At 35.6% G+C, this 16,032-nt stretch overlaps 6 protein-coding genes and 1 pseudogene across 7 annotated transcripts; all 7 read right to left on the bottom strand.

Annotated features, from left to right (window-relative positions):
• LOC104699204 (MATH domain and coiled-coil domain-containing protein At3g58260-like) lies at positions 1,452-2,778 on the bottom strand. The gene is made up of 4 exons (XM_019246538.1): positions 2,666-2,778; positions 2,400-2,557; positions 2,043-2,257; positions 1,452-1,919 (listed from the first exon to the last, which is right to left on the bottom strand). Exons 1-4 carry the CDS (start codon positions 2,773-2,775, stop codon positions 1,467-1,469), a joined length of 936 nt encoding a protein of 311 aa, XP_019102083.1. The 5' UTR covers positions 2,776-2,778; the 3' UTR covers positions 1,452-1,466.
• LOC109133357 lies at positions 4,283-5,247 on the bottom strand (annotated as a pseudogene).
• On the bottom strand, positions 5,759-7,621 carry LOC104792122 (MATH domain and coiled-coil domain-containing protein At3g58270-like). 2 transcript variants are annotated; one of them, XM_010518172.2, is made up of 5 exons: positions 7,450-7,528; positions 7,234-7,349; positions 6,977-7,134; positions 6,504-6,790; positions 5,759-6,314 (listed from the first exon to the last, which is right to left on the bottom strand). In XM_010518172.2, exons 2-5 carry the CDS (start codon positions 7,341-7,343, stop codon positions 5,910-5,912), a joined length of 960 nt encoding a protein of 319 aa, XP_010516474.1. In that variant the 5' UTR covers positions 7,344-7,349; positions 7,450-7,528; the 3' UTR covers positions 5,759-5,909. The 2 variants fall into 2 exon arrangements, with proteins under 2 accessions (XP_010516474.1, XP_010516473.1); XM_010518171.2 differs by lacking the exon at positions 7,450-7,528 and adding an exon at positions 7,543-7,621 and having other exon boundaries at positions 5,760-6,314.
• LOC104699205 (MATH domain and coiled-coil domain-containing protein At3g58280-like) lies at positions 8,003-9,295 on the bottom strand. The gene is made up of 4 exons (XM_010414542.2): positions 9,131-9,295; positions 8,866-9,023; positions 8,479-8,753; positions 8,003-8,383 (listed from the first exon to the last, which is right to left on the bottom strand). Exons 1-4 carry the CDS (start codon positions 9,223-9,225, stop codon positions 8,003-8,005), a joined length of 909 nt encoding a protein of 302 aa, XP_010412844.2. The 5' UTR covers positions 9,226-9,295.
• LOC104699206 (MATH domain and coiled-coil domain-containing protein At3g58280-like) lies at positions 9,985-11,216 on the bottom strand. Its single transcript, XM_010414543.1, has 4 exons — positions 11,098-11,216; positions 10,858-11,012; positions 10,372-10,649; positions 9,985-10,275 (listed from the first exon to the last, which is right to left on the bottom strand). The coding sequence occupies exons 1-4, from the start codon at positions 11,214-11,216 to the stop codon at positions 9,985-9,987; spliced, it is 843 nt and encodes a 280-aa protein (XP_010412845.1).
• LOC104699207 (MATH domain and coiled-coil domain-containing protein At3g58280-like) lies at positions 13,079-13,761 on the bottom strand. The gene is made up of 2 exons (XM_010414544.1): positions 13,612-13,761; positions 13,079-13,524 (listed from the first exon to the last, which is right to left on the bottom strand). Exons 1-2 carry the CDS (start codon positions 13,759-13,761, stop codon positions 13,117-13,119), a joined length of 558 nt encoding a protein of 185 aa, XP_010412846.1. The 3' UTR covers positions 13,079-13,116.
• LOC104792124 (putative cysteine-rich repeat secretory protein 61) lies at positions 14,195-15,504 on the bottom strand. The gene is made up of 2 exons (XM_010518173.1): positions 15,046-15,504; positions 14,195-14,739 (listed from the first exon to the last, which is right to left on the bottom strand). Exons 1-2 carry the CDS (start codon positions 15,382-15,384, stop codon positions 14,302-14,304), a joined length of 777 nt encoding a protein of 258 aa, XP_010516475.1. The 5' UTR covers positions 15,385-15,504; the 3' UTR covers positions 14,195-14,301.

Raw genomic sequence — 16,032 nt, forward strand, 5'->3', positions numbered from 1 at the left:
AAGCAAACGGTTCAAAGATTTCACCTGCCAGTGAAACACAAATGATTATTACTTACCGTAGCTTGTCTAATATAAAGAAACTGATGACGTTTTCTTACCTGTGAAGAAAGAACTTGAAACCCCTTGACATCCATATATGATACTGTTTCCTCTACCTCTGGTTTGCCAATAACTTCAAGAACATCAACGTGGGCTACAATCGTTAAGTCTCCGTTCACCAACAATTCACTATATAGGTTTAGTATGGTACGATGAACCATTGTTGGGAAACCCCAAGAGACAGAATTCTGATCAAACAGGTGTTTTGCTTCTGTAAAGTCACGAAACATAGAGAAAATCTAGTCAAAACAAGCCTTTCTTGCACAACAATAAATAACTAGAATCTCGAAATAGCACAAGACCCACGACGAACAAGTATGAATCATAATAATTGAAGTTTCAATTCATGCATATTGTAATATATAAGCGAGGGTAGCTAGAAAAATACTCACCTCGCACGATAGAGTCGTATTTAGGCCTAACATGATGTGGTATAGTAAAAGAAAATTTTGCGTTTCTTCTCCATCCACAAGGCAATAATTCATGATCAGCAACCTCAAGAGACAGAGACAGATAATCATGTTCATGATAACTCTTTCCCTTGGGATAAGCCATAAGACGCCTGCAAGCAAAAACCAAAGAAAACAATCAGGCAGAACAAAAGGAAAATATGAATTAATCCCGTAAACCTAAACCTAATGACAAGTTCGTCTTCGTACCAGTTGCAGCCATCAACCTCGAATACGTCAGAAGAGATACACTTTGATTGCACAGATTTAAAATTCTTAATCACCCAAGTGAAACTCTTAGCAACTTGCTTCTCCATTGATCTTGATGATGATGATGATGACTCCTACTCCTACACAACAATCTTGAGACACGCAACAAAAATAAAGAGTAAGATTGTATTTTAATTGATTGTAAGCAAATCTTTTCCTACAAGTTACCGCACACACCGTAGAAACGAAGAGAGTCGATGGAAAAATAATGCTTAGGGCTTTACCACACAGCTTCATATGTTTTCGGCTCCTCATATATAGTTTGTGGGGTTAAAAAATAGTTGGGCCCAGGCGGTCAAAAAGTTTATATATAGTTGGGCCCTTAACCAGTATTTGCATTAGGGTTATATTAAATGCTGAATGTCCAAATCAAAATTTTCAAAGAGAGCAATTATGGAGAAGTAGATCACAAAAATCAATTGCACTAGCAAAACGCTAGTATTAATAACAAATAAGCAAAGATCCACACTTGTTTGGCCGAAACTTTTCATGTTCGAAGACCAAAAGCTTGTCGGAAACCGAATAAGCAAACTAATCAAAATAAAACAAATTGAAAACTAAACAAGAACACCAACTGAAAACTCCATAACAAAAGTCCATTGAGAAAAGTAGAAAGAGATCCAACAATGCGTTGCATCATTGACGGATCTATATTAACATTATAATTATGAAGCACATCATCAATAGGGGAAGCCACTTAATGAGGTCATAATCTTTCAACGAGAAAGGAGCTCTGACGGCCAAAACATCTGCCTTCTCCTTCTTCAGAAGAGCTTCAAGGCTTGAAAACTTCTGCTTCAAATCCTTAAACTCTTCCTCAATTTTTTGCATACGAATCACACCAGCTTTTTTCTCATTTTTAAACAACTCGTCGAGTTTATTCTCCAACCAATCCACCTTAAATCCTACATTTTTCATGTATGCTAGAGTAGTTTTTGCATCAGACAGATCATCCTTGGAGATTTCCTTAGGTGACTGGTTCAGAGTCTCAGTCAAGCTGAGTAGGACATTCATGTACGCTGTCTTCAAAGATTTGTTCTTTATACTGAACTTTGATGCAATGTCTGGGTGTCTCTCAAACAAACAGTTCACAAATTTCACCTGCGAGTGGAAAACTTAAAAAAGTATGATTTATAAGTCAACTAGCAAATTTTAGAGATTTGCAAACCATATATGCAGCGTGTAGAAGTGATTACGTTTTCATCTCTTTCTTAAGTTTCTTACCTGTGAAGGAAGAACTTGAAACCCTTTGACATCCATGCTTTGAGACTTCTCTGGTTCATCTAATGAGCCAATAACTTCAAGAACATCTACCGCAACAACAATTATGATTCCATCATTCACCAGGAATCCACCATATTTATCAGCAAATACTTTAAGGTCTAGTATTGGTGGAAAACTCAATCGGGGATTATTCTGATCAAACCACTGTTGTTTTTCTATATATATATATATATAAAAAAAACCACAAAACAGATTTCATCTCATAGGTTACATTTTTTTGAATAACCAGCATCAAACATCATGCTATTTGAATAATAAAATATCAAATTTATATATGCAGTTGGTAGATCTAATAACCTTGTTGTCGGGAGAATTCTTGTGACAATTGATTTACTAGAGTTAGGGTAATTTTTGCATGTCTTCTCCATCCAGAAGGCAAAGACTCACGATTAGGAACGTCCAGAGACACAGACAAGTAATCAACATCATTGAATTCGGTAGAGGCAATAAGACGCCTGCAAGCAAAGAATGTCCGGTAAAAAAGTATCTATCAACTATCAACTTTACATAGATATAAAGATAAAAATAAAAACATTAGAAAAGAGATTCTCTTCTTCTTATACCATTTACAGCCACCAACAACGAACTGTTTATAACGGCTAGATTTATGAGCTTGCATAGTGGAGACATTTTTAATCACCCAAGTGAACGTGTTATCAACTTGCTTCCCCATTGATGATCAAGATGAAAGAGTCTTGGCAATCAAGCTACCAGAATATGAACCTCAAATTAGAAATTCAAACAATCTCTTATCTCGAGCAACGAAACAAAAAACAGAGATTATGATTCCCCTGTCAAAATCAAGAGCCTTTAAAAGTTCCAACAACAGACGAAACAAGGGTTAAATAAGTGTTTACCCCTTAAGAGTGCAAAAGTGCAGAGGTAGCCTATACGCCCAAATTATAATGTGAATGGCTTTAGCTCTTCCTAGGGTTTTATCTTTTGAACAGATTCTTCTAGATACAAGGACAATCTCTTAACCCACGTGTTAAAAGGTTTGGTTTAGCTATTAAGTAATTGTTTTGACTTTTGTTTTTTTTTGGTTGGATAATTGTTTGATTTTCATTTCATTAGTATCTGGTAGTATTAAATCGACTAATAAAACTCTTAACCCACGTGTTAAAAGGTTTGGTTTAGGTGTTTAGTAATTGTTTGAATTTTTTGTTTTTTTTGGTTGGACAATTGTTTGATTTTCATTTCATTATCTGGTAGTATTAAAATCGAATCTATCTTAATTTTTCTATTTTTTTTTTACAATTTGTTCAAAAATCATTTTTTTTCAAGTAAGTCGAGCCTAATAACTTTAGGAAAAAATTTTGGGTTGACCCCTAGGGCTGAACAACTCTTATTCACTCTCTCTTAATTAACCAATCAGAATACAACAATATGCCACGTAATATCATATTAAAATAAACAAAATTAAAATATAAAGACAATACAAATTAAAATAACAAATTATGAAGATCTTTTATTAAGGAAATTATGTCGGTTTGGGTTATAAAAGAGGATTATAGTTTAATATCGGTTTGGGTTTATAAGAATGGTTAGGATTTAGATTTTATAATTAAACAAAATTATATGTCGGTTAGGGTTTACAAAAGACGGGTTAAGGTATAGATTTTACAATTAAATGAAATTATATGTCGGTTTGGGTTTACAAAAGAGTGTTTAGGGTATAGATTTTACAATTAAACAAAATTATATGTCAGTTTGGGTTTATAAAAGAGTGGTTATAGAGTTTAGATTTTACTATTAAACAAAATTATATGTCGGTTTGGGTTTCTAAAAATGGTTAGGAACTTAGGGTTTAAATGTAATAATTAAAAACTATAATATAATATTTAAACTAATAATTTTAAAATTGTTGATCTACAAAATTTATTTATTTTATTAAGATTTGTTTCATAAGAGCGGGGGTGAACCCAAAAATTATTCTAATTTTGGCCAAGAATTTCATTTTTTTTGTTTTTCAGAAGAATGTGTATGTATATACGTGCTTTCTATGGCAAGTAACAAACATGCTCAATATTCTGGTTCTTAGTTGTTTTGTGGAGTTCAGATATAAATGATAGAATGCTTTGCAACTTTGGTTATTACGACTCTTTCATGTGCCATTCAAGTTTTCATCATCAAGAAATTCAATGATTAATATTGTATTAAAACTAAAACTCCAAGTCAACCTAGAAACTCAAGTGATCCAACGAGAAAGGAGCTTTTGCAGCCAACAACTCTGCCTTCTCCTTATCTATCTGAGCTTCCTGTTCTAAGCACTTCTGTTTTAATGGCTTAAGCGATTCCTCCATTTCATGCAGCCGAGCCAAAGAAGCCTCCACTTTCTTCTTCTTTTCCTTTACTTCCTCAACCTTCTTCTCCAATCAATCCATCTTAAACCCTGCATCTTTCATGTATGCCAGTGCAACGCCTGTATCAGACAGATCATCATTGGAGAGGTCTTGAGGAGATTGGCATAGCTTCTGGGTTATGCTGAGAAGGACATTCATGTACCCTGTCCTCAAATGCGGGTTCTTCGAACGGAACTCTAATGCAATGTCTGGATGTTTTCTAAATATCCTTTTCACATGTACGAGCTGCATGTGGAAACAGAAAAGGAATTAATAAAGTAAACCCATAGGCCATAGCCATGTGTATGGCGTAGGTATATAAATATATAGCTAGATGTATTGCTTTCAATTTCTATGTATTATATAAATAGAAGGGTTTCTACTAAAATAAATCACAAAACATCATTTTTTTCTCAAGTTTGTTTACCTGTGAAGGAAGAACTTGAACTCCATCGACAGCTGAAAAGGTTTCAGCGCCATGATGATTTGGCTTTATCCTTTTCAGAGGACGGCAAGGCACATCTAATTTCCCAATAAATTCAAGAACCTTAGGGCCAGAAACCCACTATTTAGGGCCTTAAGAGGAACCATGTCTGAGAAACCCCAGTAGAGACAGTTGGAATCAAGCCAGTGTTGTCTTTGTGTAAAGTCAAGAAAACATAGAGCTGATCAAACAAGCATTTCTTTCACAATACATAACTAGAATCACGTATCAGCACAAGTCCCACGAACTATAAAATTCATAAAAAATTGAACTTTAAACTCATATATACTAAGCGTTCCTCGAAATACACACCTCGCATGTAAGAGACTTCAAGTGGAATTTGGTTAACGATAGTAAAAGAAAATTTGACGTGTCTTCTCCATCCAGCAGTTAATGATTCATAATTAGAAACCTTTAGATGGAATACAATCCAAGTTCCACATCCGAAGTTTGATAAAAACTATCATTAATATATAAAGGATTATAGTCAATCTACTAATTGTCAATTGGTTTTTAGTTGGAAGCCCAAGATAAGCCCAAATTTAACATGGTATCAGAGTTCAAGGTTAAAATTCTGGTGGACCTAGAAAAGTGGATACGGACATGCCTCTTGTTAACCCGAGTAATAGAGGCCCAAGAAGGGGTTTATTATCGGTCTAAAGGTTCGAAATATAGTTATCATCTCGAGAAAGCGTATTAAAATCACATATGTGGTCTTTGATTTGAAAGGGGAGATTGTTAGAATACAATCCAAGTCACATATGAAGTTTGATAAAAACTATCATTAATATATAAAAAGTTATGGCCAATCTACTAACTGTCAATTGATTTTTAGTTGGAAACCCAAGATAATCCCAAATTTAACCACATTACGTCTTTACAAGAAACACAATGCATTAAAGAAACCTAACGGCTCATCAAAAAACCACGAAATATATAACATCCAACCTAATTAAGCCGATTATTAGAACTATATAGCCGTTAAACAACATCATCGAACGAGAGAGGAGCTTTGGATACAGACACATCTGCTTTCTCCTTCTCTAGCTGAGCTTCCAGGTCTGAGCACTTCTGCTTCAATTTCTTCAACTCTTCCTCAATTTCTTGCATCCGAGTCTCACCAGCTTCCTCCTTGTCCTTCTTTACTGATACTTGTTCCAGTTTCTCCTCCAACCAATTCAGATTCAACCCTGCGCCTAACAAGTATATAAGAGCAGCCTCTGCGTATGCCAGATCACCCTTGGAGAGTTCTTGAGTGGGCTGGCACAACGTCTCGATTAGGCTGAGGAGGACATTCATGTAAGCCGACCTCAGATGCTGATTCTTTGGACGGAACTCTGATGCTATGTTCGGATGTCTTTCAAATATACAGCGCACAGAATCAACCTGAAAGTGATAAGAAGGAACAATTAATTCTCACGGAATTGAGTTATTGTCACTGAGTTTTAAAGTGCTCTCACTCTCGCCGGTTACTCGAGAAACAACTAATAAAACAGAGAAACATAAAATAGAACAAAGATGTCTCTTGTGGTTGGAATATCTTGAGAAACAATTATACGGTTCTTGGTTTCATACCTGTGAAGGAAAAACTCGAAAGCCATTGACATCCACGTATTCCTTTACCGATGAATCTTTAGACTCCACTGCATCATTTTCCTCTAACTTGCTCAGAGCTTTAGTTGTCTCTTGGCATTCCTCTGTAACGTCTAATTTGCCAATAACTTCAAGAACAGCTACCTCCGCCACAATCCTGAGTTCTCCATCAACCAGAAATCCACCATCTTTTTCATGAAGTTCGTCAAGGGGAAACATTGATTTAAAACCAAAGTCGGTAGCACTCGCATCAAACCAGTGTTTTGTTGCTGTAAAACCAAACGAAATAAATTACATTCTTTATCATTGACTTAACATCATACTTAACGGTTATACTTGGAACGGAACGCTGACTCTAGTAATAAAACCAACCAAACACCACTGAAACAACATATACAGTATAAGCAGTGTGGCCATCATTAGCCAACGCAGTAGTGTGTTAGAAAAAATCAAACCTTTAGTGTCAGAGAGTTCTTCAGAGAGTTGATTCACTACAGTTAAATTAAAATCCGCATGTCTTCTCCATCCAACAGGCAAAAACTCACTACCAGCAACGTCTAGATACAGTGACAAATACTCAACACCATTTCCTTTAGGGAAGGCCAGAAGACGCCTGCAAAGAAAATTTAGACAATTACCAATTTTTCACGCGAAAAAAAAAATAAAAACCCTAAATAGATGAAATCATTGGAAAATTAAGTTCAACTCTTACCACTTGCAGCCATCAGCGACGAATTCATCCGAGTAAATTTTCCTGGATTGGAGAGAGGGGAAATCCTTAACCACCCAAGTGAACTTTCTGTAATCAACTTCTTTCCCCATTCTTCTCTGCAAAGACAAGTTATTAAAAAAGAAAAAACCCTAGAATTAATTTGTAAATAATCAAGCAATAAAACCTAAACAAAGATTCAGACACTTAGTACAACACCTCTTAACACATCAAACAAAGTACCATAATCGACTTAGCGAAACAGAGTTTACGAATTAAAAAATAGTAAAAGATTAAGATTTAAGATTTTACCTTCTGAGTCGGAGATTGAAAAAATAGCCCCAAAGGAAGTAAACTTGTTTGATACGACGGACACTGACTTCTTTGACTGTTCTGGCATCGTATTTGTGGTCTTACACAACAGACTTGGGCCGAAGAGTCAAAAAGGCCCATTAGAACAATCTAGAAACACCTCGTAAGCGTTTACGTTTTGTTATACCGACACGTTGTTTAACAAGTTGAGCTCAAAACGTCACGCAGTTGTATTTTTAGATGTTAGAACTTAGTTGAGGATACTAAAGCGGAAGAGGAACAAAAACAGAGAGGTAACTTGCAGAAACATTACTTATTCAGCAAGAAACACTCAAATCTCTTAATCTTCCCCGTTTAAAAGAGGATATATTTTCGTATCTCAAGTCAAATCTACATAAAAGGAAGTTATTAAGTAGAAAACAATATTCCTAAGAAATGGACAAGACTCAAATTAAGAAGTTCAATCCAACAACATTAGTGAAGCGGAAGCTGCAGCTTTCTCTTTCTCTAGGTCGGTTTCAAGCTCTGCCAATGCCAGCTTTCGCTTCTTGACCTGTTTCTCCAGTTCTCTGATCCGTGTGTCGTACTCTATCTGTTTTTCCAAAGCCTGATCCAGCTTCTTACGCAACCATTCCAAATTCCACCCTGCTTTTATCAGATCAGAGAGCGTATCGTCTGCTTTCTTCAGGTCTTTCACGCAGAGCTCCTTAGAAGCTTTGCACAGTGTCTTGATTAGGTCGAGCAGAGCATTCATGTAAGCGTTCTTGATGTGTTGATTCTTTAAACTGAAACCCTGTGCGAGATCTGGATGTTTCTCAAAGAGTGCCTTCACCTCATCAACCTGTGATGATAAATTAAAAAAAAGAGGTCAAACAAATTAAAATTATCTCAAATATTGAAACAAGAGGTGAACAAGCTCTGTATTATTAATATTACCTGCGAAACAAGAACCTGAAAACCGTTGACCTCAATAGTATCATCTTTGCTCTGCAAATCATCATGAGCTCTCTGTTCACCACGATCAGTACTAATCTCCTCAATTAGTGGTGTACGACTTAATGTGTCAATAACTTCAAGAACTTCTACTTCAGCAGTAATCGTAATCTCCCCATTCAACAAGAATCCACCGTTTATGGGAATAAGTCTGCTTACAGGAACCACATCTCTAATACCGCGATTCTTATTGTTCTTATCAAACCAGCCCCATCCTTCTGTAAGTTAATCATGTAACAACAAGATCCATCACTATTTTATTTATCTGACATAGCCAGTCAATGAATCACGATCACAACCATTGTGCCTATATATAAAAATATGATTTACTTTTATGTACGGCATGTGCCTCAGAAAGGTGATTGACTATAGTGAAGCGATACTCAACGTATCTTCTCCATCCACTAGGCAATGGTTCCATAATAACTTCCAGATACAGAGAAAAGTGATCAGCTTGGCGGTTTCCGTTGGGATTAGCAACAAGACGCCTGCCATAAAGAAAGAAATAAACCAAAAGAAAGTATTATTGAATGCTCCATTGATAATATAGATATACGATCACGTTAATAATGGACGAAAGAAACTATGCATTTACCAGTTAGCGTCACCAATTTGGATTGGAACAGAGCAACACGCCCGTCGCAAGTCTTTCACCACCCAACCAAACCTCTTAAATCCTTGATCAACCATTGAAGTGATGTAAAGATTCTACTAGATAGAAGAAAACGAGAGAATCCCTTTTAAAAGTTCAAAACCCTAATCAGACGCACTGAAAAAGAATGGAGACGAAGAATCTTGTTTTTTTTTTTTTTGTATAAACGGGAGATGTGGCTCTGCGTCGGACGATCATGCAGAGGAAGAAATAGAGGTTTACAAATTGCGCGTCTAGTGTGGTGGGATGTTGGTTCTATTTATATCCGTTTCAATCAACAGTAAGGGTTTATTGCAAGTTGCAACCCATATCGAGAAAAGGATAAGTCATCGCAAAATCTGTTTAAATTAAGCGTTTATTATTATAAATTTTGAGTTGTGTATATTTCCGATAACTTGTTGTTGTACGTACGTATATGTGAGTTATTATATGTGAGTTATTCGCATACTTTTTCGGTGTGTTTATTTTCTCTTGCCGTCAAAAACATACAAATCCAAGAGTGATATATATCAGCTTCTTCCAGTCTGGCGTAACCAATGGTGTGAAGGGTTGCTATATGAAAAGCACAATGACACTCCACTCAGAGACGCCAAGTGTGTACTGTTGTAAAATGGACCTGGTTTGTTCATTAACAGGCTCAACAACAATGTATAAGTCGCTATAAATAGTGATGAAAACCAGAAAAGCTACCTTCCACATTGAAAAAAGAAATGAGACTTTTAAAGAAACAACTTAAATGGGGAAATTTTCGCATCCAAAACCGCAGGACCTGGAGGATGAGTTACCAGAGACATTACTTAGTTCAGAATTTCCGAACGAAGAGTTTGAACCAAAACTCTTTGTTTCTCCAAAGCCTTAACCAACTTCTGATTCAACCAATCCAACATGAAGCCTGCTTTTGTCAGATCAGAAAGTCTACTGACTGCCAAGTTCAAGTCTTCCTCAGTGAGTTCCTTAGGCGATTTTCTCAATGTCTTGATTAAGTCAAGAAGAACACCCATGTAGACATTCTTGAGATTTTGATTCTTGACTTTAAAATTCGATGCCAGATCTGGATGTTTCTCAAAGATTTCCTTCACTTGATTAACCTGTGAAGATGGTTGTAAGCAATAAAAAAAATTAGGTCATATCAATTTGTGTCAAAATATTGAAACAAGAAGAGTTAAAATCATTGTAAAAGCTACTTGTGATTCAAGAACATGAAAGCCCTTGACTACAACAGTTACATCATCATCCTTGTCCTCTTCAGATGATGAATAATAATCAAGAACTGTCCATTCACTATCATCACTAATCTTTTCAACTTGTGATGTGCGAATAGCTTCAAAAGTTTCTACTTCAGCAACAATCATGACCTCTCCGTTCACCAAGAAACCACTATTTATATCATTAAGTTTTGTTAGAGGAATCATATCTCCCCAACCCCATTCCGGAGCTTTCTTATCAAACCACTTTGGCCCTTCTGCAACATTTCCACCCCATTAATTGGTTAATCAACACTGAATAGACAAAGCACAACTACTAGCTACATCAACTAAAAGGCCTGCCAGTAAACTGGAACATCAAATTGCTACTATCAAAATGACATTAGTGATGAATAGTATCGCACTTATTCAGTTTTTTCCCATGCATAACGTAACACTCATCAAAAGCTAGATAGATTTACGTACCTCTCTTAACGGAATATTGCTCGGAAAGTTGATTAACTACAGTTAAGCGAAATTGTGTGTATTTTCTCCAACCACAAGGCATTGATTCGAAATCAACTTGCAGATACAGAGACAAGTGATCACCATTATTTTCCTCAGGATAGACAAATAGACGCCTGGGAGGAAAAAATAAAATTGAACAACCCAAAAAAAAATAATAATAATAATCACCAATCTTGTAGTTGCATTGATGAGTAATACCATTTGACGTCACGGATCAGAACTGGAACAGAAACATAACAATCTTGTAGTTGCAAAGAGGAAAAATTCTTTACAACCCAAGCAAACTTCTTATCACATGGGTTCGTTATTGATGTCATGGAGATTCCTCGTTCGCAAGAAAACAAAACTCTATCAAAACTCAAATTTATAAGTCAAAAACCCTAAGCAAACCTTTTTAAGCGTAACCTAACGTAAAATTATATATAGGAGAATATGTCCAGCTTTATTTTGTTTAGTAACAAATATTGTCAGATAGACTTGAGACATTTTCCAACAAACTAAATTCAACATACATAGATTTTTTAGGGATTATGATGTGCTCAAATTAACCCTTGAGCTATTCTCTCAAAATCTCAAACAAGAGATCAATGTAATACTTAGGGGTCGAATCCATAGAGACTCAAGATCAAACACAATGGATTATAGAGTTTTTGTAATTACGCTAAACAGATTAATTTGTATTAAGAACAATTGAAGACAATGCAAAATATTAAATCAAGGTGTTGTGAAATCAGGAAATCAAAAGGTTAAGCCTAGGGAATTTCTCAGGTAATTATGAAGTATTAAATCAATAGATTAATTAGGGTTCATGCAATAAAAATCAGATCTAGAAATCTAAACAGTTTTGGTAAAATAATTCAGTTCTCACTGTAATTATTATTTTAATTTAAAACCAGAAAATCTAAATCTCTTTGTAAAATTCTTAGTTGAAAATCAGCTTTAAAAACAGGTTTAGAAAGGTTCACAAAATCACAAATTCAAATCTCTTTTTAAAAAGTGATTTTGCTCATCAATGGTTTTAATCAGGAAAACAATTATATTCTCATATTAATTAATTTCCCTATGATAATAATTCTAGGTGATCAATCAAAAACTATTGTGAAAAACAACCAAGGATGAAGATCATAAAAGATTAAGAACCCTAAAAATCACAGATCTAATAAATCATAAAAACCCTGTGAAAAACCTAAACCTAACAAGCAAACTACTCAGACATGTTTAATGAAGAACAAGACATCATACTGAATAATAAGCAATAAATATTAAAAAATAAGAAGGGAGTTCAAAAATTCTTCTCTACAAAGCAGTTCTGATCTCTTTTTCTCCCAAAAGCTCTCAATATCTCTCTCTCAAAAACTTGCTAGAAAATAACTTCTGGGTTTTTTAAAACCTAAAAACACTATTTATATGTCCTAAAACATGTCAGGGACTTGTGTTGCAATTTAGGAAAACTTTGGGTAAAATTGTAAAACTTCCAATTTCTTCTTTCTCTCGTCGGATAAACATAGGTGTCGACCGATGCTCCTTCGGTGCCGGTCGACGCTGCTACTCTGATTCGAGTCCAAGTTCTTTTCCTTCTGTAAAATGCTCCAAAGTCATCCAAATAGCTCCACTTTGCTCCTTCCGTGCCAAATTCCTAAATAACCTGTAAAGACTCAAAGACAATCCTAAAAACAAATGAAAAGACTCAAAAAGCACACTTATATCATGGTTAAAAACCATAAAAACCATGATATATCAGATTATTAAGCCTATAAGTCGGAATATAAATCTTGAATACTTTGATTTTGTATAGATTAACTATACACTTATTTTTACATAGCTATGTCAAAGCATGTATTGACTTCCAATTGCTCTGTTTCTTCTTATTAAGGTTTTTCATTTTTAAAAAAATATTGGCTCAAGTACTCTGTATAGACTTCTGATTTGTTATGTAAAAGATGTATACATATATATATTTCATACTTTCATTTTTAAAAAAATATTGGCTCAAGTACTCTGTATAGACTTCTGATTTGTTATGTAAAAGATGTATACATATATATATTTCATACTTGATTAGACGTGCTTTATTAAGGAAAGTTAAAACAAAAACAGAGTTAAAGAAACAGAGGAATTTTACCTACAACCATCAATAAATGGTAAGGAAGGTTAAAACAAACAAGAAACAGAGGAGCTTGACCTAGAACCATCAATTAGTGATATCAGACTGGAGTTTCAGACAACGTCTCTGAAATCAAACGGAGTTTCAGCAGCCAAAGCCTTAGCTTTCTGTTTCTTCAGATCAGATTCTAAATCCGACAAGTTCAGCTTTCTCTTCTTGACTTGTTCCTCAAGTTCTCTGATCCGAACATCAATGGCCCGTTTTTTCTCCTTCTTCAAGAAAGCTTCGTCCAGTTTCTCACGCAACCACTGCAACTTCAAGCCAGCTTTTGTTAGATCCAGAACCGTTCGATCAGCTTTCTCTAGATTGTCCATTGTGAGATCCTTAGGCGATGATTGGCACAGTGTCATAATTAGGTCGAGAAGAACCCCCATGTACGCATTTTTGAGCTGTTGGTTTTTTATACTGAAATCTGATGCAATGTCTGGATGTTTTTCAAATATTGCCTTCACCTGGCTTACCTGTTCAACAAGAAAGGTCAAACCGTTTTCTTACACTCGACTTGAGAAGATTAGAGTTTTTATTTGTAAAGTTTCATGCTTTGTTACCTGCGAATCAAGAATCTGAAACCCATTGACTTCAACAACTTCAACAACTTCATTACCATCCTCTGAGGACTCCGACCATTCTTCAGATGAGGATGAGTATCTCTGTTCTTCATCGCTAGATTCACTACTCTCTGTGTTCCTCCTCACCATTGATTCCGAAGAAAAATATTTCAATTTCAAAAACTGGAAATAGATAGCTGAGGATTAATTGATCTTTCAGTGTTGCAGCAAGGAATGGGGACAAGAGAGGATATTTATATTTGCAAAGTTAAGAGAGTGATATGAAGAAAGTGCATGCATTTGTGACTTGATACTCTTGTCATACATTACATATTAATAAACTGGTAAAATTCAATAACCAATGGATATTAATGTTGTCCATCCAATGGAGCCACTTTTTTTTGGCCAGCCGTGTGCCACACTCAGACATTACTCAAACTTAATGCTCAGAGCATTTATAATTTCATGGAATTCAATTTGATTATTTGTTACTAGTATAAAATTTCACTGACTTGGAATACAAAAACGTTTACCATAAATGTGCGTAAGTCTTCAATAAATAGATGTGCTGCCTAGTATTTTTTTTCCGTTCGCAACCCTATATGTTCATTTATTGAAGCTCCCACAGTTACAATTAACCCTTTTTAATACGGAGCTCTCGGGTTGACAAACAAACAAAAATTGGAGATCTCATCGAACAGTGTCAAGAAAAGGGTAAATCTCATACCGAAAGTTACAACTCCCACTCACAACTCTCCCTCCTTCTTTACCATTGCAGCATTTAGGAAGCTCCCTAATTATATTATCCAAACACGTTTTACAAACCGTAAACCATAAGTCCCGCGTACACTGCACCATCCCGTACAGCTTCATCTTCCCTAGATTCATCTCCCCCTTCTCGTACAACAATAACTTATCTGATCTACGAGTAGCTTTCGTGGTCAACTCGGTGAGTAGAGCCTTTGTCTTTGCATTGAACGACACCGGATCACTTACTTTCTTCGTTCTGTACATATAGAACTTGTTCTTGTCATCGATCTTCTCGAAGAAAGCAGTTGGAGAAATCTTGAGAAGGCATTTATCAAACCAAACTATCCCGGCCTTGTTCATTGGACATCTTCTACGTAGCTGTCACATACATAAAGATATATACTAATTTACGTATGACATATAGNTTTTTTTTTTTTTTTTTTTTTGTATATGTGTTAAATGCCTGTAAATTTAGTCCATTTAACAAACTGATTATTGTGCAAAATCATCAGATATCTACTAGTCATTATATTTTGAAATTAGAAGGCTTTTTTTTTCTTTGTTTTGTAAAATACTTAATATTTCTAAACAATTAAAAGCTTTTAAAAAAGAATTGTTGTATTTTTGGCAAATTATTGTGTTATTTTTGGAAAATAAAAGCATTGATCACGTGTATGAAGTTACCTCGGAGGTGGCTGTGGTGAGGCAGGAACCACACTTGGAGCCGTAAGAGTCACCACGGCATTGGAGCAAGATGTAAACGGTGTTGGGATCGTCGCCTTGATAGGCATAGACGAAACCTCTTACAAAAGTGTCTTTATACATGTCACTGATGAGAAAGTTGAGGTTTCCTTCGTACGGGCTCTTGGGCTTGTATTTCCCTTCAGTCTCAGAGCATTGGTGGGATAGATACGCGTTGGTCTTGTTCATGGATGAAACACTGCGTACAAGAAAGACTTGTATGGCTACCACGGCCAAGTTAAGGACCAAAAAGATGCGTTTCGATATGGAGGATGAAGACATTGTTTTTGAAGCTTGATCTTTCTTTCTTACTTAGGAGAATGCTTTATTTCAACGTGGTAGACTCGAGGGAGTTTGTAGCTGATTTGGCTTTGATTAGTTACTTAGATGAAATGATTATGTCAAAACGAATTTTGGTGTTTTACCGTACCTTACCAAAAATTCGGTTGATTTAGAAGAGCTGTTTTTTTGGTTCTGTAACGGACACGAGAGAAGAGTTCGGAGTTATATGCGGCGAGTGAAGGGCCGATGAAAAAGTCAAAATTAAAAGGTTTGACTGAGCTAAAACTTTTTATAAAGTTTTGATTCTAAACCAGAATTTCACACCGGTTAGAGAGAGGAGAGAAGGGTTTTAGCCAGAACCGCTCTTTTCATTGAACCAAACCGGCAGATTTTTAATGTAAATGAGTCTACAGTACTTAAGAAATTAAAAAATCGACAGACCGAACAAATTTTCTGGTTTTCGTGGACACCGGTTTATGGAAATAAAAATCATGAACAGAGAAGTGATCAAACAACATCATCGAACTTTAAAGGAGCTCCAATGGACAAAACCTCTGACTTCTTCGTCTCGCACTTGTGCATCAAGTCATGAAGCTGTTTCTCTATTCCTTGGAGTATGACCAAACCAGACTGTTCTTTCTCCTTCTT

The sequence above is a fragment of the Camelina sativa genome, chromosome 6 (genome assembly GCF_000633955.1).
Source record: "Camelina sativa cultivar DH55 chromosome 6, Cs, whole genome shotgun sequence".
Classification (NCBI taxonomy): Eukaryota; Viridiplantae; Streptophyta; class Magnoliopsida; order Brassicales; family Brassicaceae; genus Camelina; species Camelina sativa.

Bases quoted from the DNA above. Each gene is read 5' to 3' on its own strand.
- LOC104792124 (XM_010518173.1), bottom strand. From the start codon at position 15,384: ATGTCTTCATCCTCCATATCGAAACGCATCTTTTTGGTCCTTAACTTG. The intron at 14,740-15,045 runs GTAACTTCATAC...TGTATGTGACAG, and splicing joins TCACCACAGCCACCTCCGAG to CTACGTAGAAGATGTCCAAT.
- LOC104699204 (XM_019246538.1), bottom strand. From the start codon at position 2,775: ATGGGGAAGCAAGTTGATAACACGTTCACTTGGGTGATTAAAAATGTC. The intron at 2,558-2,665 runs GTATAAGAAGAA...CTTTGCTTGCAG, and splicing joins GTTGTTGGTGGCTGTAAATG to GCGTCTTATTGCCTCTACCG. The intron at 2,258-2,399 runs GTTATTAGATCT...ATATATATATAG, and splicing joins AGAATTCTCCCGACAACAAG to AAAAACAACAGTGGTTTGAT.
- LOC104699207 (XM_010414544.1), bottom strand. From the start codon at position 13,761: ATGGTGAGGAGGAACACAGAGAGTAGTGAATCTAGCGATGAAGAACAG. The intron at 13,525-13,611 runs GTAACAAAGCAT...CTTGTTGAACAG, and splicing joins TTCAGATTCTTGATTCGCAG to GTAAGCCAGGTGAAGGCAAT.
- LOC104699205 (XM_010414542.2), bottom strand. From the start codon at position 9,225: ATGGTTGATCAAGGATTTAAGAGGTTTGGTTGGGTGGTGAAAGACTTG. The intron at 9,024-9,130 runs GTAAATGCATAG...TCTTTATGGCAG, and splicing joins CAAATTGGTGACGCTAACTG to GCGTCTTGTTGCTAATCCCA. The intron at 8,754-8,865 runs GTAAATCATATT...ATTAACTTACAG, and splicing joins GGCACATGCCGTACATAAAA to AAGGATGGGGCTGGTTTGAT.
- LOC104699206 (XM_010414543.1), bottom strand. From the start codon at position 11,216: ATGACATCAATAACGAACCCATGTGATAAGAAGTTTGCTTGGGTTGTA. The intron at 11,013-11,097 runs GTATTACTCATC...TTTTCCTCCCAG, and splicing joins CTGATCCGTGACGTCAAATG to GCGTCTATTTGTCTATCCTG. The intron at 10,276-10,371 runs GTAGCTTTTACA...CCATCTTCACAG, and splicing joins TTCATGTTCTTGAATCACAA to GTTAATCAAGTGAAGGAAAT.
- LOC104792122 (XM_010518172.2), bottom strand. From the start codon at position 7,343: ATGGGGAAAGAAGTTGATTACAGAAAGTTCACTTGGGTGGTTAAGGAT. The intron at 6,791-6,976 runs GTTTGATTTTTT...TTGGTTTTACAG, and splicing joins AGAACTCTCTGACACTAAAG to CAACAAAACACTGGTTTGAT. The intron at 6,315-6,503 runs GTATGAAACCAA...TATCACTTTCAG, and splicing joins TTCGAGTTTTTCCTTCACAG to GTTGATTCTGTGCGCTGTAT.